The 22,297-nt window shown below is 50.3% G+C and overlaps 2 protein-coding genes and 1 non-coding gene across 5 annotated transcripts; 1 reads left to right on the top strand and 2 right to left on the bottom strand.

The window, feature by feature from the left end:
* Window positions 1–907: 907 nt before the first annotated feature.
* On the bottom strand, window positions 908–9,227 carry RPL3 (ribosomal protein L3). Its single transcript, XM_015860321.2, has 12 exons — window positions 8,949–9,227; window positions 7,278–7,370; window positions 6,588–6,776; window positions 6,466–6,501; window positions 5,899–6,091; window positions 5,292–5,460; window positions 4,281–4,416; window positions 3,157–3,343; window positions 2,491–2,753; window positions 1,898–1,993; window positions 1,491–1,610; window positions 908–1,025 (listed from the first exon to the last, which is right to left on the bottom strand). Exons 1-12 carry the CDS (start codon window positions 9,225–9,227, stop codon window positions 981–983), a joined length of 1,806 nt encoding a protein of 601 aa, XP_015715807.2. The 3' UTR covers window positions 908–980.
* Window positions 2,959–3,051, bottom strand: LOC116652828 (small nucleolar RNA U83B). The gene has a single exon (XR_004306047.1). It is a non-coding gene; the product is annotated as a small nucleolar RNA U83B (small nucleolar RNA).
* On the top strand, window positions 9,121–21,260 carry SYNGR1 (synaptogyrin 1). 3 transcript variants are annotated; one of them, XM_015860344.3, is made up of 4 exons: window positions 9,121–9,324; window positions 15,066–15,303; window positions 15,763–15,908; window positions 17,601–21,260. In XM_015860344.3, the coding sequence occupies exons 1-4, from the start codon at window positions 9,226–9,228 to the stop codon at window positions 17,817–17,819; spliced, it is 702 nt and encodes a 233-aa protein (XP_015715830.1). In that variant the 5' UTR covers window positions 9,121–9,225; the 3' UTR covers window positions 17,820–21,260. The 3 variants fall into 3 exon arrangements, with proteins under 3 accessions (XP_015715830.1, XP_015715839.1, XP_085373790.1); XM_015860353.3 differs by having other exon boundaries at window positions 17,041–21,260; XM_085517664.1 differs by lacking the exon at window positions 17,601–21,260 and adding an exon at window positions 16,114–16,295.
* Window positions 21,261–22,297: the final 1,037 nt, after the last annotated feature.

The raw sequence follows: 22,297 nt of genomic DNA, 5'->3' as shown, positions 1-22,297 counted from the left end.
GACAGGGAGCCAGCCGGATTGTGCAGTCATGGAGTCTGGTTTCTAGGGAAACAAGGTAAATGTTTTTCCTCCTCACAGCCACCTTTTAACTCTTAGAAGGTTCTTATGCGTGATGATGAAAGCTATTTTCTACATCTATCCTTTTCCATTCCTATCAAAGCAAACAGCACCGGCCTGGATGTATCTCAGTGCAGAGCCACATGCCAATTCATTTGGTGTGTAAATCTGGAGGGTTATTGCCTTAATCACAGCCTCCTCTCCAATTATGGGCAGCAAAGGCTCCACCAGCTCAGTTATCTAAATTTACACAAGCCTTCAGTCTCAGGCTATGGCCCAAAGCACGAGTGATCTCACTATTGCGGCTGGAGGCACCCAAGCGCTCAGGGCTGTGCTGCCTTTCTTGGTATAACACCACAGCTCCCATAAATGCAGTGTTTGTCAGGACTCCTGCTATAGCAAGCTGAGTCTGTGCAGAAGAGCTGCATCCCCACACCAAGGAAACCCTGCTGGGAACTGCAGCCAAACTGACCCCCCCAAAGACCAGAGCAATATTTTCAGCCAGCCAGTGACACAACACCAGCAGCACACAGTGCTCCCTCCTCAGCATTACAGAGGGATCAGGGTGAAAACATCACCCTCCCCTCCTCTGGGGCAGGCCCACTCCTTGAGCCAGGCAGTTACACCACACAAGGAATCATCAGCCACCCACACTAAAGGTACTTACACAAAATTCAGGGATATATCAACTACCTAAAGCAGTTTCATTAACAGTTCTGTGCAAAGGATCCCCAGCTGCCAGGCAGAAGATTAAGCAATTACTCATGGGAGATTTTTGTTTGCTCGATCCCATGCATAGGACCTGCAGCAGCCAGAATGCCTGACCTGATGCATAAAGCAGGAAACAGAGTTAAATTCTTTAAAATCTTTTATTTTTTGGTCTGACAGCACACAGGCCACAGAGCAGAAGATAGTTTCACACATTAAGCCACCTCCTCTTTTGCAATACGATCTTTCTTGAGTGGTCCCTGAAGGGGAAAAAAGAAACATTAGTGGTCTATTCCATCAATAACCACATCGCATCCCAATTAGCTTCTTGCAGTTTTATTACTTTCTTTAATAAACTCTATTAGTAGAGATAAAGGCCCTCAGTGATGCCACCTGTTGGAAGCCAGAAGCTTCAGGAGAAAGTTGAACTTGGTGCAGCCGCACTGCATCAAATCAGACTTGGAATTTAGCAGGTAAGAAATGTTGGTGCCACCTAGTGGGGAAGCTCCTGCACACCTACCAAGCTGCTCACCAGCACATTGCCTTCATAAAGGTCTGACATTGAAAGAGCACAGGGACTACAGCTCCACTGCTTCTTGTGCCAAATAGAAAATGCCACCCACAGTCCACTGCAAACACCATCATCCCCAGGAGCCACAGGCAGTGCCAGCTGCCAAGATATGTGTAACGCTAAGAAACTCATCAGTTTTAGATAATATCCTTACCATGAAAGACTTCTTCTCTTCAGCTGTCTGGAAGCGGCCATGACCAAATTTGGAGGTTGTGTCAATGAACTTCAGATCGATCTTCTCCAAAGCCCGACGCTTGGTCTGCACAAGCAGGGACTACAAGAGAGATTCCAGCTGAGTCCAGGAGCAGCACCCTCTCAACCAGCCAGAAGGCTGGTGGCTTTCTCCTCATCATCTCAATAACACCATTAAATCACTCTGACCTCTTATTTCAGCTGCTATTACATGAGGAGCATAAGCCAACTTACAGTCTGTACAACAGTGGTCAGCCCCCACCACCAAAGAATCTAAGAACCCCCACAGCAGCAAAGACACTCAAACCAGATGCAATGCAGCTGAGAAAAGCTATTTCAACCCATCTGACAGATGTCTGCCCTACTTACCTTGCGCAGGGTTAGGACCCTCTTCTTGGTCCCAACAACACACCCCTTCAGCATGATGAAGTCATTGGTCACCTCGCCGTAGTGGACGAAGCCACCCTGGATAGGAAGAAAACAGTCAGTGCACACTGTAAGGTGAGATCAGCAGTGGCAACATATCAACATATCACCATCATATGCCAATAGCATGAGGCTCCTGCACCCATTCTGCAACTTGGCCATTCCTTCATTCACTGAAATCCCCACTTTTTCTATTGTCTTTCACTGAAGTCTCTCAATTCACTTGCTGCAATGTGAATTCTGCTAATAACAGCAGCAATGTTGAGGTTGACAAAAAAAAGCCACCTGCTTTTGTGGCTGAATTATTCCTTATATACATGAGTATCATTCCCAGCATCCCTTGATACCGCTGCCAATTATTAAATGCAGTAAGCAAAAGTTACACAAGTCAATACTGAGAATGACTCAGCAGCACCACCACCCACAGCAGCTGAGTTTTTTCCTCAAGTGCTCTTCATTCAATCCTTTCACATCATGTACCACACCCAACCACCTCAGAGGACTCCAACTCTTCCCACACAGCTGTTAAAACTCACCAGAGGGTTAATGCTCTTGTCAGACAAGTCATAATCAGTTGATGCATTGTTTTTGATCAGCTTTCCATCCTTGATTTGGTAACCCTGGCCAATCTTGTAGATCTTCTTATTGATTTCGGTACGATGGTGATACCCTTTCTGACCAGCACGGGCCACAGAGAAGGCCACACGAGCAGGATGCCATGCACCAATACAGGCCACCTTGCGCAGCCCCCTGTGAGTCTTGCGGGGCAGCTTCTTGGTGTGCCAACGGCTGGTAACACCTAGAACAAGAAATGCAAGCAGTGTTGATGTTTCTTGGCATGCTGTGATGACTTCAGTTGTTCAAATAGAGCTCAGAAGACCTTCTGAGCTACTGTCCCTAAACAATAAAACGGAAGCCTAGACACAGTACTCCAGGAATTGCTTTTCTTGAAGCACGCTGTCCTAAAAGTGCCCACACTCTCTCCCTGGCTGTCCCTAGGAAGTGTTGTTCTCAGAAGGAAGGCAGCATGGAATGACTCCTCACAGATGTCAGGCGCTGTGCCCAGCGCTTATTCCATGGCTTCATCACCGAACTGTGACAGCAATACCTCCTCAGCTCTTGGCCCACTCAACTGTGAGAACCAAAGGCCAGGATTATATTAAAACACGTACCCTGACTACAGAGAACTTCCATGTATTTACCTTTATACCCCTTGCCCTTGGTGACTCCAATGACATCTATCATCTCATCCTGACCAAAGACACTTGACACAGGGACCTGCTGTTCCAGTTTCTCCCGAGCCCAATCCACTTTCTCAGCAACAGTGCCACCATTCACCTGGATCTCCATCAGGTGAGACTTCTTCTGTCTCAGGGGAAGCAGCCGCATCTGTAAAACAAAGGATGAAATGTAGTTTCCGTTCTTCCAGACTGACCTTGTATCACCTACTCCAGTATTATTCCAGTCCTGGCCCAATCTTTCTTGTAACTGAACAGCAGCCATGTTTATAATTTATATTTAGAAGGGAGGGATTGATATGAGTATTAACAGCAGCTGCGATGCTGCTTTTGCTGTCTAATATTGGAAACTAGCTCTATTATAATCAGCAAAGGTGTAATTAGACATCTTACCATGCTTATAGACAATTCATCAATTTAATTACACCTCAAACAAGCCTGACATAACTCTTGACAGCTAGGCAGATATCACCATTCAGAAGTACAGCTCCTCCAGCAGCTCCTCGGAGCAAAAGCCACTGAAATCCTGAGTGTTTGCCATCCCTGCAGAATGGCTTCAAACTCTACAACCACACAAACGCTATAGTTAAGTATCTGTGTATAGTTAAGTATCTGTGTGCCCCGGTGGTGTAGTGGTAGGAATGCCGCCTTGCAACACTGGGGCCCGGGGTTCGAATCCCCCCCTGTGGCGCAAGTAGTAGAAGTGCTGCTCTGCTACACAGAGGCTCGAATCCCGGGGGTTGGACTTGATGATCTCTAAGGTCCCTTTCAACCCGCATGAGACTATGATACTATGATGATGATCTGGTCCACTTCCATTTGTAGCACAGGACTGAGTCCAAGCAGTGCCCATTATGGTTCAGCCTCTCCTGAGCACAGCTGTAGATGACAGTCTGTGGTCCCCTTCAGGGCTAATCATGCACACTTTGAGTGTACACTTAATACAGAATTAAAGACTACTGGGATTCATCATGTGCTTAACAGTTATCACTAGACTGTGGGGCGGGTAGAAATCTCACTGCTGAGATGGACCAGGCTTTATTCTTGCAATCTTAATTGTTTCCACTGTGTACTTGCATACAACTTACCTGGGTGTGAGCCATGACTCTAATAACCTGGCAGTATTTCTTCATGCTATTGAAATCCTTCTCCAACTGCTTTTTGCCCTCCTCGTCTTGCCATTTCTTGCAGTACTTGGTGAAGGCCTTCTTCTTGGATTTGTGCCTTCAGGAGCAGAGCAGAGACAAGGTTTGGCTGAGCCCTTCATCGATCCCCCCAGGGAAGGGGGGATGAGCGGAAGGAGCTGCCACCTTAGCCAGTTGTGGCTCATTGCCAGCTTCTAAGCAATCTTTTCCACTGGCAAGCGGAGCCCGGAGCTCATCAGACAAATGCAAGTTTGCCAAAGCTGAGCAGAGCTGCCATGAATCCCAAAGCACATTAATATTCACAGTACAGAAGACAAAAGACTGTAGAGAGATGTCGAACAATAACAGAAAAATAGACCTTTAAAGCAATTGCGTCAGACGACTGCTATCTGCTACACAACACCGTAATTTCCCCCCTGTAAGCCTGAGCTATGCCTGACAGCAAGGTCATTACTGTAACACCCGTGAGACAATTATTGCACTACGCTGACATTTTCCCTGCCTGCAAAGTTCATAAACAAGCTGTGAGCCCTAGACACGCTGGAGCCATACTCAGGCAATTGTGCATACTTGAAATCACAACAGTGCCCGGAACAGTAATCAAAAGTAACATTCAGCCTCCCCTTTCCTGAGAAAACAGGGCTACAGTCAGGACTCGACACTCAACAACAAGCACCAGAGGCGATTTCCTTATGTCCGCCCGTCGAAGTATCATCATATGTAGCCTGTTAAGGAGATCTCAGGCCAAAACTACTATTGTCACCCCATGCCAAGAATATCATTAGTGCTACAGTCACCTTCCCAGAAACCCTGCTCTGGCAGGTCATATTTCTATACCAGGTCACCAAGGCCAAATGCTTATAGTGGAAAAGCTGCATCAAGAAGCTACGCTACAATAATCTGCAACCTAGAAGAAAAAAATTAAGTCAGTAAGTGAAAGTCCTGCTCTCTTACCAGTTCTTGTAGAAGCGACGCTTGCACTCGTCACTGATGTGCTCAGCAAAGATGGTCTTGAAGCTGCGGAGACCACGAGGAGTCTCCACATAGCCCACAATGCCCACAATGACCATGGGAGGAGTCTCTACTATAGTGACAGCCTCAACTACCTCCTTCTTGTTCACCTCTGCAGTGAGACAGAAATACAGGTTAAACCAACAGCAGCTCTTAAGCACCTTCTGCTCTTCCTCACTGGCAGTTTCAAGCTTAAAGGGCACAAATTCCTTTCACAAAGGTAACAATGATGAAAGAGGTGATTTACTTAGACATCAAGAAACAACCTTAAGTAGCACATCAGAGCTAAACCAAAATGAGGCTCCTGTGCAAGCCTCCACGCATGTCACAAAGAGCACTGTTAATATGACAACTATTGCTAAATAGGAGTTCCTGCTGCTATCATTCATGATGAAGAATGGTTTAGGATGCTTCATACCTCACCCACTGAGCAGAAACACCTGCCGAAAAAGGTGTAAAGCTAAGGCAGGATTAACATTCACAGCTACCTATAAGAAGGTATCTCTTATCTTCTATCTTTTGCCACTCATAAGGAAAGATTGATACGTACTGGACCCAGGTCTGTCGACTTCACGGACAATGTGAGTCATCCCAGCCTTGTACCCCAAGAAGGCAGTGAGATGGACGGGTTTGCTGGGATCATCTTTGGGAAAGCTCTTCACCTTGCCCCTGTGCCTGCTGCTGCGCTTACGGGGCAGGAAGCCCAGGGAGCCGTGCCTGGGGGCCGAGAACTTGCGGTGAGACTAAAAAAAAGAAAATAAATATATAACACTTGCTTCAGAGTTTCACTGATATCCGCCATATAATTAATAATAAAAAGGCTTTAACTAGTACAGAAGCTGAACTAAGAAGCGTAGCAGTCTCCAGTGCCCACGAACCCACAGCTGCCCGCCATCCCACCACAGATCCCACACACACGGGCTCCAGGCCCGCCGCTGTCCCCACGCTAAGGCCTCGCCCGCCCACAGGGACTAGAGCCCCAAGATAAGCCCGGCGCCATGTCCCGCAGAGACAGGGGGCAGCCGGGTGAGGAGCTGGCAGCCGCTGTGGCAAGGATGGCAGCGGTAGAGGACGGATGGCAAGGCCAGGCCCGGCCAGCGCCACGACGTGCACCCACCATCTTGTCCCCGCGCCGGACCGGAAAGAGCGAGGCCTTCCGCGCACGTGACACTTATAGTCGACCCGCCCCCGGTGACGCAACACGCAGCGTAAGAGATCTCGCGAGAGCAGGGGACGTACGGCGCTACGGGAGGGGAGCGGGGTCAAAATGGTGCGAAGGCGCATTGGGGTAGCGAGCGCCATCTTGTCCTGCGGAGGGCATTGACAGCTCTTGAGCGCTCGCCTCATCTCCACCCGCTGCTCCTGCGCGCCTACCGGCTGTGTCCCTATTTCCACCTCAACCTGCTTTTTTTCCAGGCCGAAGTAAGGCTGGGCAGGGTGAAGGAAAAACAAGCAGAAGGTGTCATTGCTAAATAAATATCGGGAATATTTATTTTAAAATTTAAATTTTATTTAAAAAATTAAAGACAAAGCTGAGAAGAATTTCAGTCACAACGATCTGATTAAACAAACTTACACACAGCACATGCCCCCTGTGGGTCCTCTTTATTCAAATGAAGAGAGATGAAGACTCTATTCTGTCTCTTTTTTATATATATAAAGGTGATTAAGCAAGATGATTGCAGCATTTTCCTAACAGGAGTGTAGCAGTCTCTCACATGCAGATGAGGCCATTATGTGCATCCACAGCATCATGGAGGTTGGAAAAGACCTCTAAGATCACCTGGTCCAATGGCCAGCCCATCCCCACCATGCCCACTGACCACATCCCTCAGTGCCACATCCACATGGCTCTGGAACACCTACAGGGACGGTGACTGCACCATGTACACACAGTACACCTCTATCATCATGGACAATAGATCACACTGGTATGGCCTTCTGCTCCTCTGCTTGTGCTTTGGGTGGTATCATGAGAAGCAGGAAGCAGATAGACTGTTTGGAGGTCTTCGGTCTGTGAAGCTGCAAGTTGGGCCAGGGGAAGTTCACATTGGATATCAGGGAGGATTTCTTCTTCTGAAGCAGTGGCACAGGCTGCCCAGGGAGGTGGTGCAGTCACCATTGGGAAGTATATAGTAAAACACCTGCAACTTCTTAAATGAATCTCCTAATGATCTGTAACTCAAATGATGCTTGACGAATCTTCGTCAATGTGAAGAAACACGGGAACAACAAAGAAATGGAAACACGGTATTTAAACATTCATAAGATCAAATAGGTTTTCCTGTGAACATTGGCACCCGTTTTGCTTATTTGCATATCTCAAAGCATCAAAGGAGATCACATAAATTCCTTCTCGCAGGGACACGTTCTCAAGCAGATTGTGTGTTCTCCAGGAACTGCGTCCCACTGTGTATTTCTATGGTGCTTGGTACAACACAGCTCCCAATTCAATTAAGGCCTCTCTGTGCTACTGCTGAATTAATAATAGTCAATATCAACAACTTAAGTGCTAAAGTTATGCCTCAGAAGAGGAACTAAAAATAAGGCTTACTGTGGGACCTGTCTGGAGATCTTATCACTCATGCTGTTCGCACATTATTTCTCTTGCTCTGTGTGCTGCTGATGCTGGCTCTGCTGCTGCACAGAAACATCAGCACAGAGGTGAAGCAGAGATGAAACCTGAACAGGAAGGGAGACAGAGGATGGGAGATAAATTATTCACTCTCCCTCCGTGAGCACCAGGAAACTGGATAGGATCAGGCTGAAGAAACTCAGACTTCCCTAGACCTGAAATGGCGTGAGTGCCATTGCAGGATAACTGATTTGACACATGACTCTGGCTGAAATGTGCCCTAAAGTGGCTCTGATCCTTGGTGTGGGGTTGTAGGGTTTTCATCTTTAATCAAGTGCTACCTGGACAGCAAAAGCACAATGAACCAGTCACCACTCGCAGTAACAAAGGTCAGTGTGTGGCTATCATGTTTTTTACATGGCTGAGACACAAGACACCTACCCTTGTGCCAAAGCCACCTGAATTCCCACTGCTGGGATGCACATTATGGTTATACCTAGTTACTGCAAACATTAATTAAAGAGCTGAAGCAAACACCAACCTATAGAGCCAGATCCTGCTCTGAGAGCTAAAGACAAGGCGCAGCTGGGTCAGATTGAAGGGCTGGTTCACAGGTTGTGCCGAAAACACCACCCAACGCTTGGAGCAAACTGAGCACGTTCCCCATGGAGCTGGATGTGTTCAGGCATGACCTAAAGGTGACAGGCCCAGAAGAGGTCCAACCTGCCATGTTGCTTTATCTGCCTTTGAGGTCAGAAGAGCTGGAGGGGTGGTTGGCCCAGTGATGCAGTGTCTTCTCACAACAAAGGGACACCCCATACCTGCCACCATTTTGTAGAGGTGCTTCAGTATCTAATGGGGCTATGAGAAAGAAGAGGTCAGACTCTTTAGCAGGGTCTGCTGGGACAGGACAAGGGGAAATGGTTTCAAATGGAGATTTAGATTGGATAAAAGGAAATAGGCTTTTATGGTAAGGATGGTGAGGCACTGGCATGGGTTGCCTATACACGTGTGGATGCCCCAACCATGCAGACATGCAAGGTCAGGCTGGAGGGGCACTGAGTATCCTGAGGGTGTCCCTGTTCACTGCTATGTAAGCTCTCTGCTTCAGAGCAAGACAGGAGGGAGGTGGGGGGAGGGAGTGCGCGCTCTCGTGCGGTGCGGCCCTGCCACGTGAGCGCGCGGCTCGCCTCCGCCGCCGCCGTGCTGCCAGGCGCGGCGCTGCCCGGCTCGGCCCCGCACGGCACCGCACGGCACGGCCCCGCCGAGCCCCCCGCGCAGCAGCACACCGCGGGCCCCGCCATGGACGGGGGCGCCTTCGGAGCGGGGAAAGCCGGCGGCGCCTTCGACTTGCAGGCCTTCCTCCGGCAGCCGCACACGCTGCTCCGGCTGCTCTCCTGGGTGAGGCCGCGGCACGGAGCGGGGGGGAGCGGGACGGGGCTGCGGGGCGCAGCGGCGGGGCCCTGGGCTCCCCTCCCCGCGCATGCATGGGCGCGTGTGCGTGCGCGTTATCTCGCCGTGTGCGGTTATATATCGTAGATTATCGTGTTGCTTCCAACGGTATATGTTATATATGCTTTAATATATATCGCTTGTCATCCGTGCGTGCACGCGTAGCTCTCCGCGTATATAAGACAGACATATCCGTGCCTCCATAGGGATCCATCTCCATCCATACGCGTATATCTGCGTGCCCGCATCTGCCTCCAGATGTGCCGATCTCCGTGCATAGCTCCATCCATATATATATACGCCCCCATAGGTGCACAGCCGTAGGCACGCAGATATGCAGAGACATAGGGCCATCTGTAGAGCCATGTGGGGTGAGAGCGCTCTGCTGCGGGGCTGCAGCCCTGGGGAGGATCCAGGGTGGGCTCTGCCTCCATCTCCATCTGTTTGGGGATCCGTGTGTCCTCCCCCCTGGCTGGGGTGTTGGTGGGATGTGGGGTACCAGCAGGCTGGGGGTGATGCTTTGGGGTACACAGAGTGGTAAAGGTGAGCTGGGGTGGGGTCTGTGCTCCCTCCTCTACCTGCCCCCTCTCATTCTGCTGCTCTCCGTAACGCATTCCCCCATCCCATGGCCGCCGGCCCCGCACGTCTCCATCTCCGCACGAAGGTCATTGGGATTAAGGCAGCGAGCTGCGGCAGGAGCCGGCGCGGGAGAGATTGAGGTCTGGGCTGGGAGCTGAGGAGGGAGGGCAGGCAGAGGAGAGAGGGCACATGCGTGCTGGCACTGGTGGGGCAAAATAAATGAAATAAAAGGGAATAAGCACCGAAGGGGGAACGGGGAATTGAAGCTGGGCATGGGGGTGCTGTCTGTCCCTCACGGTGCTGTGATGTGAGGATGGCTGCAGAGCCCCAGGATGGCTGAGGATGTCATTAATGCAGGTGTCTGTCCATCTGTCTGTATGTCTGGACTCACTGACACCAGGCTTGGGGTTGTGATGGGGGCATGCAGCCCTGTCCCTTTGCCTGCACAAGTATAATGGACAGAGTGTGACCTACAAAGGCTCTCCTGCTTCTGATCTCTGTGGCAGAATTTCCTCTTTCCTTCTCTCTCTCACCCTTTCTGCCTTTTTGTTTTTTTTCCTTCATGACTTCATTCGAGCACTGCGGGGTTCTGGCTTCCCAAAGGTGAGGCAGAGAGAGAGCAGGATATCTGTCTTTTTATTAGGCACCTGCTCTGCTCCACAGCACCTCAGTGCTCCCCGAGCCCACAGCAAGGAGCGTGTCCTGGGGACCAGCATCTCCCCATAACATTCCCCTATGGCTGCTACTCTGACCTTGGCAGAGGACAGGATGGGGCTCACTAGCCCTGCATGGGGTTGAGGAGGCCATATCCCACTGTGGGTCAGCCAGGACCTGGTCGGGCTGTCCTGAGTGGCACATCACCCTTTACTCTCCTCAGCCATGGGTTCTTCCTCCTACTTATTCTGTCCAGGGAGCCACAAGCTGCCTCCCATGTATTTAGTCCTGAATTTGACTTCCAGTCTTGAGACCAAGAAGGGTTCTGATGGGTGTTCAAGGCCTGTCTCAGGCTGTGACTGGCACCAGAACTGCTATAATATCATTGAGGTTAGGAAAGACCTCCAAGATTACCTAGTTCAGCCATCAGTCCATCCTCACCATTCCCACTAACCATGTCCCTCAGTGTCACATCCACGTGGTTCTTGAACACCTCCAGGGCCTCTCCATGAACACTCAAAAAATACAAGTTCACTTTTGTTTTGCCCTTCTCACTCCCTGTGGGAGGGAGTTCAGATGCTCGAGGCTGGAGGCTCCTTATAGCCACTTTCATGTGATGGACTTTAATAAGGAGCAGAACATTCTATAGTTGCTTCCCAAGGAAGTGACCATGCACTTGGGTCATGCCTTGGAGCAGACTTGGTTGCGACATCGAGGTGTGGATGAGTGTAGGGCGTTGTACCAACAGGTGACCACACTGGCTTTTGCCAGCAGTGGAAGGCTCTGGGCTCAGATGGGCTGGCAGAGGAGGGAGGGATGGGGTGGATTTGGAAAAGGAGGATGCTGAGCTGTGGCACAAGGTTAGCAATTCTGGAGAGCCCATCCAACAAGCTCAGGTTACTTGGATGCTCCAGAGGCTTTTTTAAGGCATTACTCCCCATACTGCCTCTTTGCTTGTGGCTGGCTTTGTCCAAAATAGTACTTGCTAAGCAAAATTTTCTGCTTGTGCTTTGCACAGACCTGGCCAACAGAGCAGCTCGACACCAAGGGAAGGATGCAACCCCTCAGGCTTTGAACACAGTACCAACTCCATGAATAAGTAAAGTGTGAACTGAAACACTGTCCTAGTATTGGAGCAAGAGACCCCAGACTCACCTTCTTCCTGCCCTTACTGTGTGCACCTGGAATGGCTTTGGCTGCCATGGCCACTGTGTGATGGTGGGACACATGGTGAGATGAGGACTTTGGGGATAAGGACACCAGGTTGTGCTAACAGAAGGGTGGTGGATGTGCTGAGGGCCAGACCCCAATGGAGAAAGGTGCACTGTGTGGTCCCAGAATGACGATGGATGGGTGACAGCGGTCAGCAGAAGGGCTAATGGTGAACAAAAGCTACCTGGCAGGGAGAGCCCTGCTCTGATCCCAGGGCAGGAATTAGGGATGTGGAGCTGCTCCCCCCAGCATCACCTGCTCCAGCTCAGCTGAGTGGCAGACGCCACGTGGCTGCCAGCCAGGACTGCCTCCAGGAGCTGAGAAAAGTAGGGGGGGCTCACAGGGATGGGCAATACTTTGGGATCAGGGTTTACCAGAATGCTGGGGGTTAAACAGAGGCCTTCTGCTTTCAGGCTGCTGCTCCCACACGCACCCAAAGCCACGTGTGTTTTTCTTCAAAATGAGCTAAATACAAGCAGATTTAATGATGGGGATGATGATGATAATCCATGTCTGTGCAGGGTGCTCTGATTCTTTCCAGAAGCTGTGTTTGCAGGTGAACGAGTGCAGATGAAAACCCCATCATCTCTGATGTTTGCTCTCTTCCTCGTCCCCGTGTTTTTAAATAGATTTATTCTTGCTCGTTGCCAGATCAGCATGGGAGAGGTCATCGCTTCGTTCTGTCTGAGGTGGATTGGATTTGAAGTCCCACGGGTTATGTTATGTCACCGAACTGTTTCCTCTCCCTAATGGAATAAAGCAGGGGAGGAAGCAGCAGGAATCATGGCTGGCACCACATCAGCCCAACAGCTTTGTGCCTGCTGAGGCTGTCAGAGGGTTTTTGGGGAAGAAACTGTGGCAAATTCCCAGGAGGAGGTGCCAGAAAATCCTTGCATGGTGCCGGGGCACATCACATGATGCCTGGGGATGGGGATGGGCGCACTGCACAGACCTCACATGATGCTCAGCAGGTTCTGCCTGGCCAGAGCAGGATTAAAACAAGGCTTTGTATGGCAGGAAGCAGTTCATTTTTTGGTTCCTCTGTTTGTGTCAGCTCTACAAGATGCCTGGCTCTGGGCTTCCTGGATGCCGCCAGGCACTTGCAGTGGAAAATGAGGGTGCTGCAGTCCTACAGATAATGAGGAATGGCAGCGTGCAGGGGAAGGAGGGTGGCTGGCATTTCTTTGTAAGTGATGCAGATGTGCTGATGACGGAAACACAAATGTTTTATTATTGCAGGCTTGTGGTGTTTGGTTTTTAATCCAGGCAGACATTCACATTGCACATGCTGCCTGGATTATCTTGGCATATGTGCAGCTTGTGCAAACTAGGAGATGTCGAGTATTTAATTGGTCTGAAATGCCTTGCAAAGACAGCGAGCTTCCACCCACCACCTGTGCCAAGACACAGCTGGGGTTAAGTGTGCAGCAGTAAAACTGGGCTCAGCCCCCAGGGGAGTGAGGGATGTGGCATCAGGGTAAGGAGACATTTTGCCATGCTTATCTTCCCAACCTATGGAATGACCTTAAGGTAATGGCCTCAAATTGAGCCAGGGGAGGTTCAGGTTGGATGTTAAGAAAAACTTCTCAGAAGGAGCAGTGCTGCAGTGGCACAGGCTGCCCAGGGAGGTGGTGCAGTCACTGTCCCTGGAGGTGTTCCAGAGCCATGTGGATGTGGCACTGAGGAATGTGGTCAGTGGGCATGGTGGGGATGGGCTGGCTGTTGAACCAGGTGATTTTTGTGGTCTTTTCCAACCAGTCCCTCTGGTCTCATGCACTCAACTGATTCATTCAAATGTTGACATGGATAGCTGTGAAGGAGCAAGTACAAAAAAGACTAGTTCTGCTGCTTTTGCTTGGGGAGAGCCCTTCCAGGTCAGCAGCAAGCCTATAGATGATAGAGGTGAGATGAGTGTCAAGGAAGGATCAGAGTAAACAGAAGCATCTCTGGGGAGTAAGAAGCTCACTCAACCTGAAATGAACAAGCAGAGACTCACTGCAACTTGTTGCAAGGGTTGGCTTGACCATTTATGAGCCCTAAACTTGAAGTGAACACCAAACTGTCTCTTTGGAGGTTGTTCTCATCTTCCAAAGAGAAGGTGTGCTTTCTGCCTGGTGCTGCAGTAAAGCAGGCACCCACTTTGTAGCCCCAGTACCCAGGGGGTTATACCTTAGGTGGTCATAGAATCATAGAATCATTAAGGTTTGGCAAAACCACCAAGATTGTCTAATCCTACCATAGTCACATAAGCCCTGGGAGCACCTGGACCTCACCTCCAGGAGATGGGATATTCACAACTTCTCTAAGTAGCCTGAGGCTGTGTATGGGCTTGGTGTTTATCAACACTTAATTTTCTCTGCAGTCACCAAGCTTCTTTGCTTTTTGGGTTGAGACCTGAAGATCTCAAGACACCCTGCAAAGAGAAATCTGTGCATGCTGCCTTCTCTCTCTTTCCTTTTCCTTCCTTCCCTTCTTTTCCTTCCTCTTCCTCCTGCTGTGTGAGAGGACTGGCCATGTAGCAGAAGGCAAAGGCTAATTCGGTGCGCAAAGGTTAAACTGGCAGGTGTGGATTATGGCATCTCTACCTGGCCTCATCCTTAATTCCACCTTATTTAACATAATGCACTGCTGCAGTGTTGGTGGTGGGTAGGGAAGACTCCTAGTGCTTCTGCTAAATTTGTGGGGAAGGTTAGTATTTGTCATGGGCTGGGCTGAAGGAGGGCAATGGGGAGGGGGAGATTATATGCAAGGAGATAGGGAGAGCAGGAGCCTAGTGGGTCAGCAGGAGGAGCTGGGGCTGTGGGAAGGCAAAGAAGGAAAGGAGCACAAGTAGCCAGATGGAGAAAATTGGAGTGTAAATGTGTAGTGAGACAAGGAATTCCTAGAAGGGAAAGGAGTGGGTGGGAAAATAAGTGCAGACTAAGCGGATTTCTGCTGCTGGGAGCCCTTGCACGCAGGCACCCGCACCAAATTTGTATCTGCATTACACTCCACATCGCCTCCCTGTGCGTCTGCTGGAAGCCGCCCTTCCTCCAGGCTGAGGCTGCTTCACATAGGTTTGGATCAGATGGATGAACAGACTCCATCTAGATGTGCCCTATTTTAAGCTAATCCTCTGAAATCAAATAAAACCACCCCTGCTACACTGCCACAGTTGAGGTGAGGCAGCAGGATGGGGGCTTGCCCAAGATCCGTGGAGCTCATGCAGAGCAACCTGCCCTGATGTCCCTCTGCCTGTCCTCCAGGTGTTCTCCATCGTGGTGTTTGGCTCCATTGTCAATGAGGGGTATGTGAACCGCCTGGATGAATCAGAGGAGCACTGCATTTTCAACCGCAACCGCAACGCCTGCAACTATGGCATTACTGTGGGTGTCCTCGCCTTCCTCAGCTGCCTTCTCTACCTGGCTCTGGATGCCTACTTCCCGCAGATCAGCAGCGTCAAGGACCGCAAAAAGGCAGTGCTCTCAGACATTGGCGTCTCAGGTGAGCTTCCCAACTGGATTTCTCTGCCCTTGCCCTGCTGTCCTGCTGCTGACGGTGGGCTGCTGCCAGATCCCTGGCATCCCCCCTTCCTGATAGCTGTGCAGGATCTTCTCCAGTTCTTAGCTCAATTTACCTAGATCCCTACATCCCCTGTGGTGTGACGGGACCACAGGTAGAGCAAGAGCACAGCATCTGAATTTGTCAAGGACTTCTGTCTTCCAGGTTGGTTCATGTTTAGCCTAGCAGTCCCACACACAGCCAATAGGGCAGAAAAGGAGAGGGGCCCAGCGCTGCTTGATATGGTACCTCAGTGAACCTGGAAGCTTAGAAAGCCCTCATGGCCAGCACATCACCCACTTTGCAGTATGACAATGGGTTGTGTGGGGTTCTAGTTTGCAGAGTAATGTGATGTGTTTGTTTTGGGCTCACGCACACCTTCTTGATCACTGTCCTCTACAGCTTTTTGGGCATTCCTCTGGTTTGTTGGCTTCTGCTTTCTGACTAACCAGTGGCAAGCTTCAAAAGAAGAGGACAACCCATTGAATGAGGGAGGAGACGCAGCCCGAGCAGCCATCACATTCTCATTCTTCTCCATCTTCACCTGGGTAAGTAAAGCAACCATGATGTCAGATTGAGGCTCCTCTAATATTGTATTGGTTGCGGGGAATGAGAGGTGACAAGATAAGTGATTCCTTATGGAAATGACATGGCCTTATGGAAGGAAATGGAGGAGCAGAGGTAATTAGGAGGGAGGCCTGGTGTAGTGGATTCAGACAGCTCGGCTTCTTCACACTACCTTCTTCTCTAAAGAACAGGGAAGAAAATATGTTGGAAAAAGCTGTTTGGATGAGATAAGGACAAGGAGATCACTCACCAGTTACAGTCACGGGCCAAACAAGCTGAGCATATGGAAATTAATAGAACTTATTGTCTACTAATAACAGATTATAGCAGTGGGAACTAAAAGTGAATTAAAAATACCTTTTTCTCCATCTACTCCACCTACTTTCTTCTGAAGCAGCACAGAGGGGCGGGGAATGGAAACTGTGGTCAGTCTATACCACTGTCATCTCCATGGTCACTCCCTGCTCCATGTGGCTTCTTCCCATGGGATACTGTCCTTCTCAGACTCACCCACATGGGCTTCCCATAGGCTGCAGCTCTCCAAGCATTGCTCCAACATGGCTCTGTAGTATGGGACTCATGCTTCAGGTGTTGCTCCACCATGGGTCTCCATGGATAGAAGCTCCACTTCATTTTCCTGTCCATGAAAGGATTCTGAACGGCACTTGTAGCTCACAGATGCTAAGCAGAGAAGGGAGCTGCAGGCTGGGGGCTCACATGAAATGTCCTGAGTGGCCACAAGAGGCTGCAGTTGCATCTCTCCCATCTCTAGGTATGCAGCCTGCACACATGACTGCAGTAGTTGGGCACTGCACCGAGATGGGTGGCAGTGGGGACAAGGGACAGCAGTGTGACCCCCAGCTTAAGAGCCAAAGGCAAACAGCAGCATCCCTCAAGCTTCAGCAGAAGGCATGATGGGAACCAAAGCTTGTGCAAGGAGCCTTTTGGAGAGCGGTGTTTGCAGCACTTGCAGGATCCTCCTGGACACATGGGCTGCGGGTGGCTGAAGGCATCCTCTCCCCCAGATCTTTGTGTTTATTTTTCATCTCATTCAAACGCTCCATTCTGATCTTCCTCACTGATCCTCCTCCTCACCCCTCTCTCTCCTCACAGGGCTTCCTTGCCTTTCTGGCTGTCCGACGGCTCAGAGACATTACTTTTCAGGAAGAATACAACACGCTATTCCCCAACTCCCCATCCTTGCTGCCATAATGCCCCTCAGTGATGAGAAGCCTGGGGAAGAGGGGTGCAGACGGAGAAGCTGTTGAGCACTTGGCTCCATCTGTGTTCCTCCTCGGCCCCTTCTCTCCCTCAGTCTAACTAATGCTGCGTAACACTTGTGCCTTTCTTTTGATGACTGTTCATGTCTCAGCCAGAAGATACCTTCTGCCCCCCATTGCTGTGTCTTCTCTATTCCCCTCAGCCCTCATTCCCCAAACCCTGCCTCTAGGGGCAGCTCACAGCCTGCCCTACCACTCACCTGTGCAGGGGATGCTCTGGGAAGACTGCTGGAGTCCAAGTGCATACTGTGGGACTGTCTCCCAGATGGGCTTCGCATACTAACCAGTAACCACGACTAACCTCCTTTTTGTTTATTTCTCTCTCTTGGGACGTTCCCCTTTCTCTCTTTCCCATCCCCTCTCTGCCTCCCATCTCTCTCCATCCTCCTGAAGGTGGGCCAGGCGTTCCTGGCATATCAGCGCTTCCGGCTGGGTGCCGACTCGGCCCTCTTCTCCCAGGACTACATGGACCCCAGCCAGGATTCCAGCATGCCTTACGCTCCCTACATGAATGAGGAGGATGCGACGGACACGGTGGGGACGTACCAGCAGCCCCCTGCAGCAGATGCTTTTGACACCGAGACACAGGGGTACCAGACGCAGAACTACTGAGCCGCCAATGCCCCTTCCCTGTCCCCTTCCATTTTTGCCCCCTTTCCCACTGCCGGCAGTGAGCCGAGGCACAAGCCAGACACGTGCGTAGTGGCACAGGAGGTGGCTCTCAGCTATGCTCCAGCCTTCTGGGTCATCAGTTTTTATTTATTATTTTTAACAAAAAGAAAAAAAGCGCTCCCCATTGCCTCTTCTCCTTCCTCCCCCCAGAACTACCCAGCACCAAATTGTTCCAAAATCTGGCACCGAGGGAGGTTCCCCCCTTCCCCCTTCCTTGGAAGAGAGAAGAGGGGCTACAGCAGAGGTGGAAGAGGTGAGAGGGAGCAGGATGTTCATAGGCGAGGTGGTACTGCTGTGTGCTGCAGTGCTGCTCCGTGCTTGAGGAGCATCTGAATTGGCTCAGGGAGGGGAGGGTGGAATGGGCAGGCTGAGCTGGCATGCAGGCATGCAACAGTGGAGGAAGGGATGGGGAGAGAAGGTGCTTTTCACTGTGAGTCAGGGGATGCTTTGTTTTGAGAGGTTTTGGTGAGATTGAATGGGATAGGAAAGAGGAATATTTGCAGGTACAATCAAAATCCAGTGTTTTTCACAGGTTTTGCTGTAGAGGGCTTGAGAGCAGAGCAGGAAGGCAGTACTGTGAGGGACACTCCTTCTCTGTGCAGAGGTGTTTTCACTGCTTGGGTACTGATGCATCTCCCTCCCTTCCGCTAGCCAGATAATGCACATGGGAATGGAGCAGGAACCCCAAAAAGAGATGCAGCTGTTGTGTCCAGACATCACATTGGGGTGCAGCAAGTGGTGGAGAGTCCAAAGGTGGTCTTCACCTCCCACTCCGATGGGAAGGTCAGCAAAGATGGGAGAATTCCCTCCATTTCCACTCTCCAATTTGTTTGAGGCCGCAGTGGGCTCCCTGACCACTGGTCCTGTGCACTTTTAGTTAACTTAGTGCTCCTGCAGCATTTGACATGTCTGTAAAGCCTCACCTAGGTGGCAGTAGTGAATCTTAAATAGAGCTTGTATTGACATTACTCCACACTTTTTAGAATCTTGCTTCAAGAAACAGCTCCGGAACCACAGTATTTATTCCAGGATAGAATTAATGTTAGTGCCTAGAAGTAAGGGACTGAACAGTAGCCAGCTGGACTGCTTCAGCACAGACATCTTGCAGAGCACAAGCAGTGGAGCTCTGTCCCCTGGACAGCCACCATGGTCCATGTGGCACTGGCCCAAGGAGCAGAGGTCAGGAACAGATCCAGCATCCATTGGTGGACAGGATGCGGGTCTGGTCATGCAAACACCTCATCTGAAGGACACAGTCCTCTTTCATCCAGGTCACTTGTCCTCCTCCTCCTAGCACTACTCCTTTCTAGCTGCCCCACATCAGTGGAGAGGGAGTAGACAACACAGAGTTGCGGGTTCCAAGGGGGAAGGAAGGACACTTCTCCATTGCATGCAGGCACAGTTTCTACCTGCTCCACACCTTTATCCATGGCTCTGAGCGAAAGCAATACTGTACATAGGAGGGGTAGTTTTCAGAGGGAAGAACCTCAGGCTTTTTTTTCTCGATGGGATCAGCCTAATATTTAGGCTTGGGAGGGGGTTACTTTATTGAGAGATTCACTGTGGGGGGAGCTCCTTCCATCCACCTCTTCCACCAGGGGAGAGGAAGGAAAGAACAGTGAGGTGGAGAAGACAAACTAGTTGTGCTTGCCCAGAGTCGTCTGTCATCCTTCATGCTTTCATTTTGATGTGTGGGTTGGGTACCAAGAGGAGGAGGCTATAAATAACAAGCTCTCAGCATGAAGATCTGTTGAACTGCTGGGAATTGCCCATCATCTGTCCCATCTCATTGGGATGAGGGACCAGTCACATGAGTAGTACAGGCCATAAACTGGAAGGGTGTTGGAGGGTCTACCTGGGGTCTTTTTGATGGACACAGGACAATTATCTATGCCCCTTCCCCCAGCAGAGCTACATCAATGGCTGAACATCTTGTGGGTGTGACTCATGACAAAGCTTTTCTTTATCCTTCTTTTGCTTGCTTCCCTCATGTAACCAGCTGGTGGACTTCAGTGGCTTTGAGGTGGGACGAACCTCCTCCTCAGCCAACCCTTCAGCAGGACGTAAGCCAGGTAGCTTCATCTTGGGCTACTGCCCGTCTTTGTCTCTTTCTTCCTTGCTTTGTGTTATGGCAAAAGCACTGGTATGGTAGGGGACGCTGTAACAGTAGACGCTTGGGCAACTTCTTGCCTTTGCTCATGGGAGAAGGGGTGCTCTCCTTGAATTGACTTTCTTTGAGCCTTTGCAAGGGAGGGTTGGTGGTGGCAAACCTGATTGGGGGACCCATCTGGTTAGCACACAGCCCTTGAAAATGCAGTTTCAGTGACATAGAGCTGGCTCTGAGGAGATGGACCTACCCAAGGTAGGTGGTTATCATATCTTGGGAACTTCTGATAAGGGGCTGCTGGCGATCATATGAAGGCCTGGGCACCTGGCTGGAACATGTCCCTTTTAGATCCTAAATGAGTGTGAGATCAGTCCCACTCTAGGGATTAGGAGATCAGAGGGAAGGCTGCATAAGCAAAACGATAAGAAGGCTTTCTTCCCCGCCGTGCCATTTGTCCGGATTACAGAGGATTACTCATCCCCTGTTGGGAGCAGTGGCCCCTTGATGTCTTCTTATCTTGCCAAGTCCCCAAGTAAGGTACTTTTATGATAGCAGGGACTGTGAAGGTCAAAGGAGTAATGAAAACTTGCCCCAGCTCTACCCGTGACTTCAGCCTTCTGACGTACCCCCCATCCCTGGCTCACCTATGTCCCCATCAACTTGTTCATCATCTCATTACACACCCATCCCTTCTGCATTAGTCCTGACAGTCCCCTCAGGGCAGGAAGACAGTGTGTTTCCACACATTGAGGAGCACTCAGGAGGACCCAGGAAGGCAGCGTAGTATGACAGTCTCCATGGGAGTGTTGGCTCTGGTCTCCAGAGCAGGTACAAGGCAGGGAACACAGCGAGGCCACCTCATGCAGCAAGTCCAAACCGTCCATCCAGACACCTCCCTGCTGCCCTCGTGGCATCCATCACACCATCTGGGCTGCCCTGCCCCTTCCCCTGCCACATTACTGCCTGTGTATAGTATATATTATATATATATATATTTTAAAAGATGTATAATATAAAGCTATACATATATACAATGACTCATGGATGGCCTGCCACATGCAGGATCCCCTGAGTGGTCTTGTTTAAGCCTGAGTGTACCTTCACCCCTTCTTCCCTTGTCCCCATCCGTCCTCAAATCCAACTACAGCAAGCCCCGCCACCTCGGCACATGTGTTTACAATATCCTATATATTTGTGGTTAACAAAGTGAAGGTGGTGACTACTGGTGTCTCAATAAAGTTAAAACATTCAAAATAATGAAACAATATGAAAAATTGGTGTGATTTTCTTTGCAATTTGGATGGGTTTTCTAGCCACAGAGGGTCTGGGGAGGGTTTTCCTGCTAATAACGGCAAGGTCGCGGGTTCGATCTCTGTACGGGCCAAGTGTGATTTCAGACGTGGTGGCTGACAAAGGCGAAAGGCCTTTAGGTCCCGGAGTTTTCGGTTTTGGAGCCATCCGAAGGGGAAGGGGAGGCATCAGTGTGCCCCCAGGTGGCCAGGAAGGCCAACAGCAACTGTGATGGTGCGTATGAGGACTAGAAAAGGTTCCTTCCTCCCTTTCCTTCCTTCCTTTTGGCTGCTAGAGTAAAAACAAACAAGAAACCCTTTTACAAGTACATCAACTGTAAGAGGAGGACAAAGGGGAATCTCCATTCTTTACTGGACGAGGCTGGGAATGTGATCACAGAGGATAAGGAAAAGGCTGAGGTTCTCAATGCCTTCTTTACGTCTGTCTTTAAAAGTCATCTTGGTTGTTCCCAGGGCTTCCCAGTCTCGGCTGGGGAGCAGACTGAACCCCCTGTGATTCTTGAAGAAGCAGTCAGGGAATTACTGCTCCAACTGGACTGTCACAAGTCCATGGGTCCAGACGAGATTCACCTGAGAGTGCTGAAGGAACTGGCAGAGGTGATCGCTGAGCCTCTTTCCGTTATCTTTCAGCGCTCTCTGCTAACGGGTGAGGTCCTGGAAGACTGGAGGCTTGCCAACATGACTCCCATTTACAAGAAAGGTTGTAAGGAGGATCCGGGGAACTATAGGCCTGTTAGCCTGACCTCGGTGCCAGGGAAGGTAATGAAACGGATTGTCTTGAGGGAGATCACGCGGCAGGTGTGGGATGACCAGGAGATCAGACCTAGCCAGCATGGGTTCGTGAAGGGCAGGTCCTGCTTGACCAATCTGATCTCCTACAATCCTGTGACCCGTCTAATAGATGAAGGAAAGGCTGTTGATGTGGTCTACTTAGACTTCAGCAAAGCCTTTGACACTGTCTCCCATGCTATTCTCCTACAAAAGCTGGCAGCCCGTGGATT

Source organism: Coturnix japonica, chromosome 1 (genome assembly GCF_054131305.1).
Source record: "Coturnix japonica strain WE chromosome 1, WE-NBRP24, whole genome shotgun sequence".
Classification (NCBI taxonomy): Eukaryota; Metazoa; Chordata; class Aves; order Galliformes; family Phasianidae; genus Coturnix; species Coturnix japonica.
Note: the sequence above shows the minus strand (reverse complement) of the source record. Positions and strands in the feature narration are given on the sequence as shown.

What these genes read in the sequence shown, in the direction of transcription:
- SYNGR1 (XM_015860344.3), top strand. Translation starts at nt 9,226, where the DNA reads ATGGACGGGGGCGCCTTCGGAGCGGGGAAAGCCGGCGGCGCCTTCGAC. An exon ending in TGCTCCGGCTGCTCTCCTGG is followed by an intron (nt 9,325 to 15,065) that starts GTGAGGCCGCGG and finishes CCTGTCCTCCAG; the next exon opens with GTGTTCTCCATCGTGGTGTT. An exon ending in CTCAGACATTGGCGTCTCAG is followed by an intron (nt 15,304 to 15,762) that starts GTGAGCTTCCCA and finishes TGTCCTCTACAG; the next exon opens with CTTTTTGGGCATTCCTCTGG.
- RPL3 (XM_015860321.2), bottom strand. Translation starts at nt 9,227, where the DNA reads ATGGCGGGGCCCGCGGTGTGCTGCTGCGCGGGGGGCTCGGCGGGGCCG. An exon ending in TGACCTTGCATGTCTGCATG is followed by an intron (nt 7,371 to 8,948) that starts GTTGGGGCATCC and finishes CCCAACTTGCAG; the next exon opens with CTTCACAGACCGAAGACCTC. An exon ending in CGCTCCCCTCCCGTAGCGCC is followed by an intron (nt 6,502 to 6,587) that starts GTACGTCCCCTG and finishes CGTGCGCGGAAG; the next exon opens with GCCTCGCTCTTTCCGGTCCG.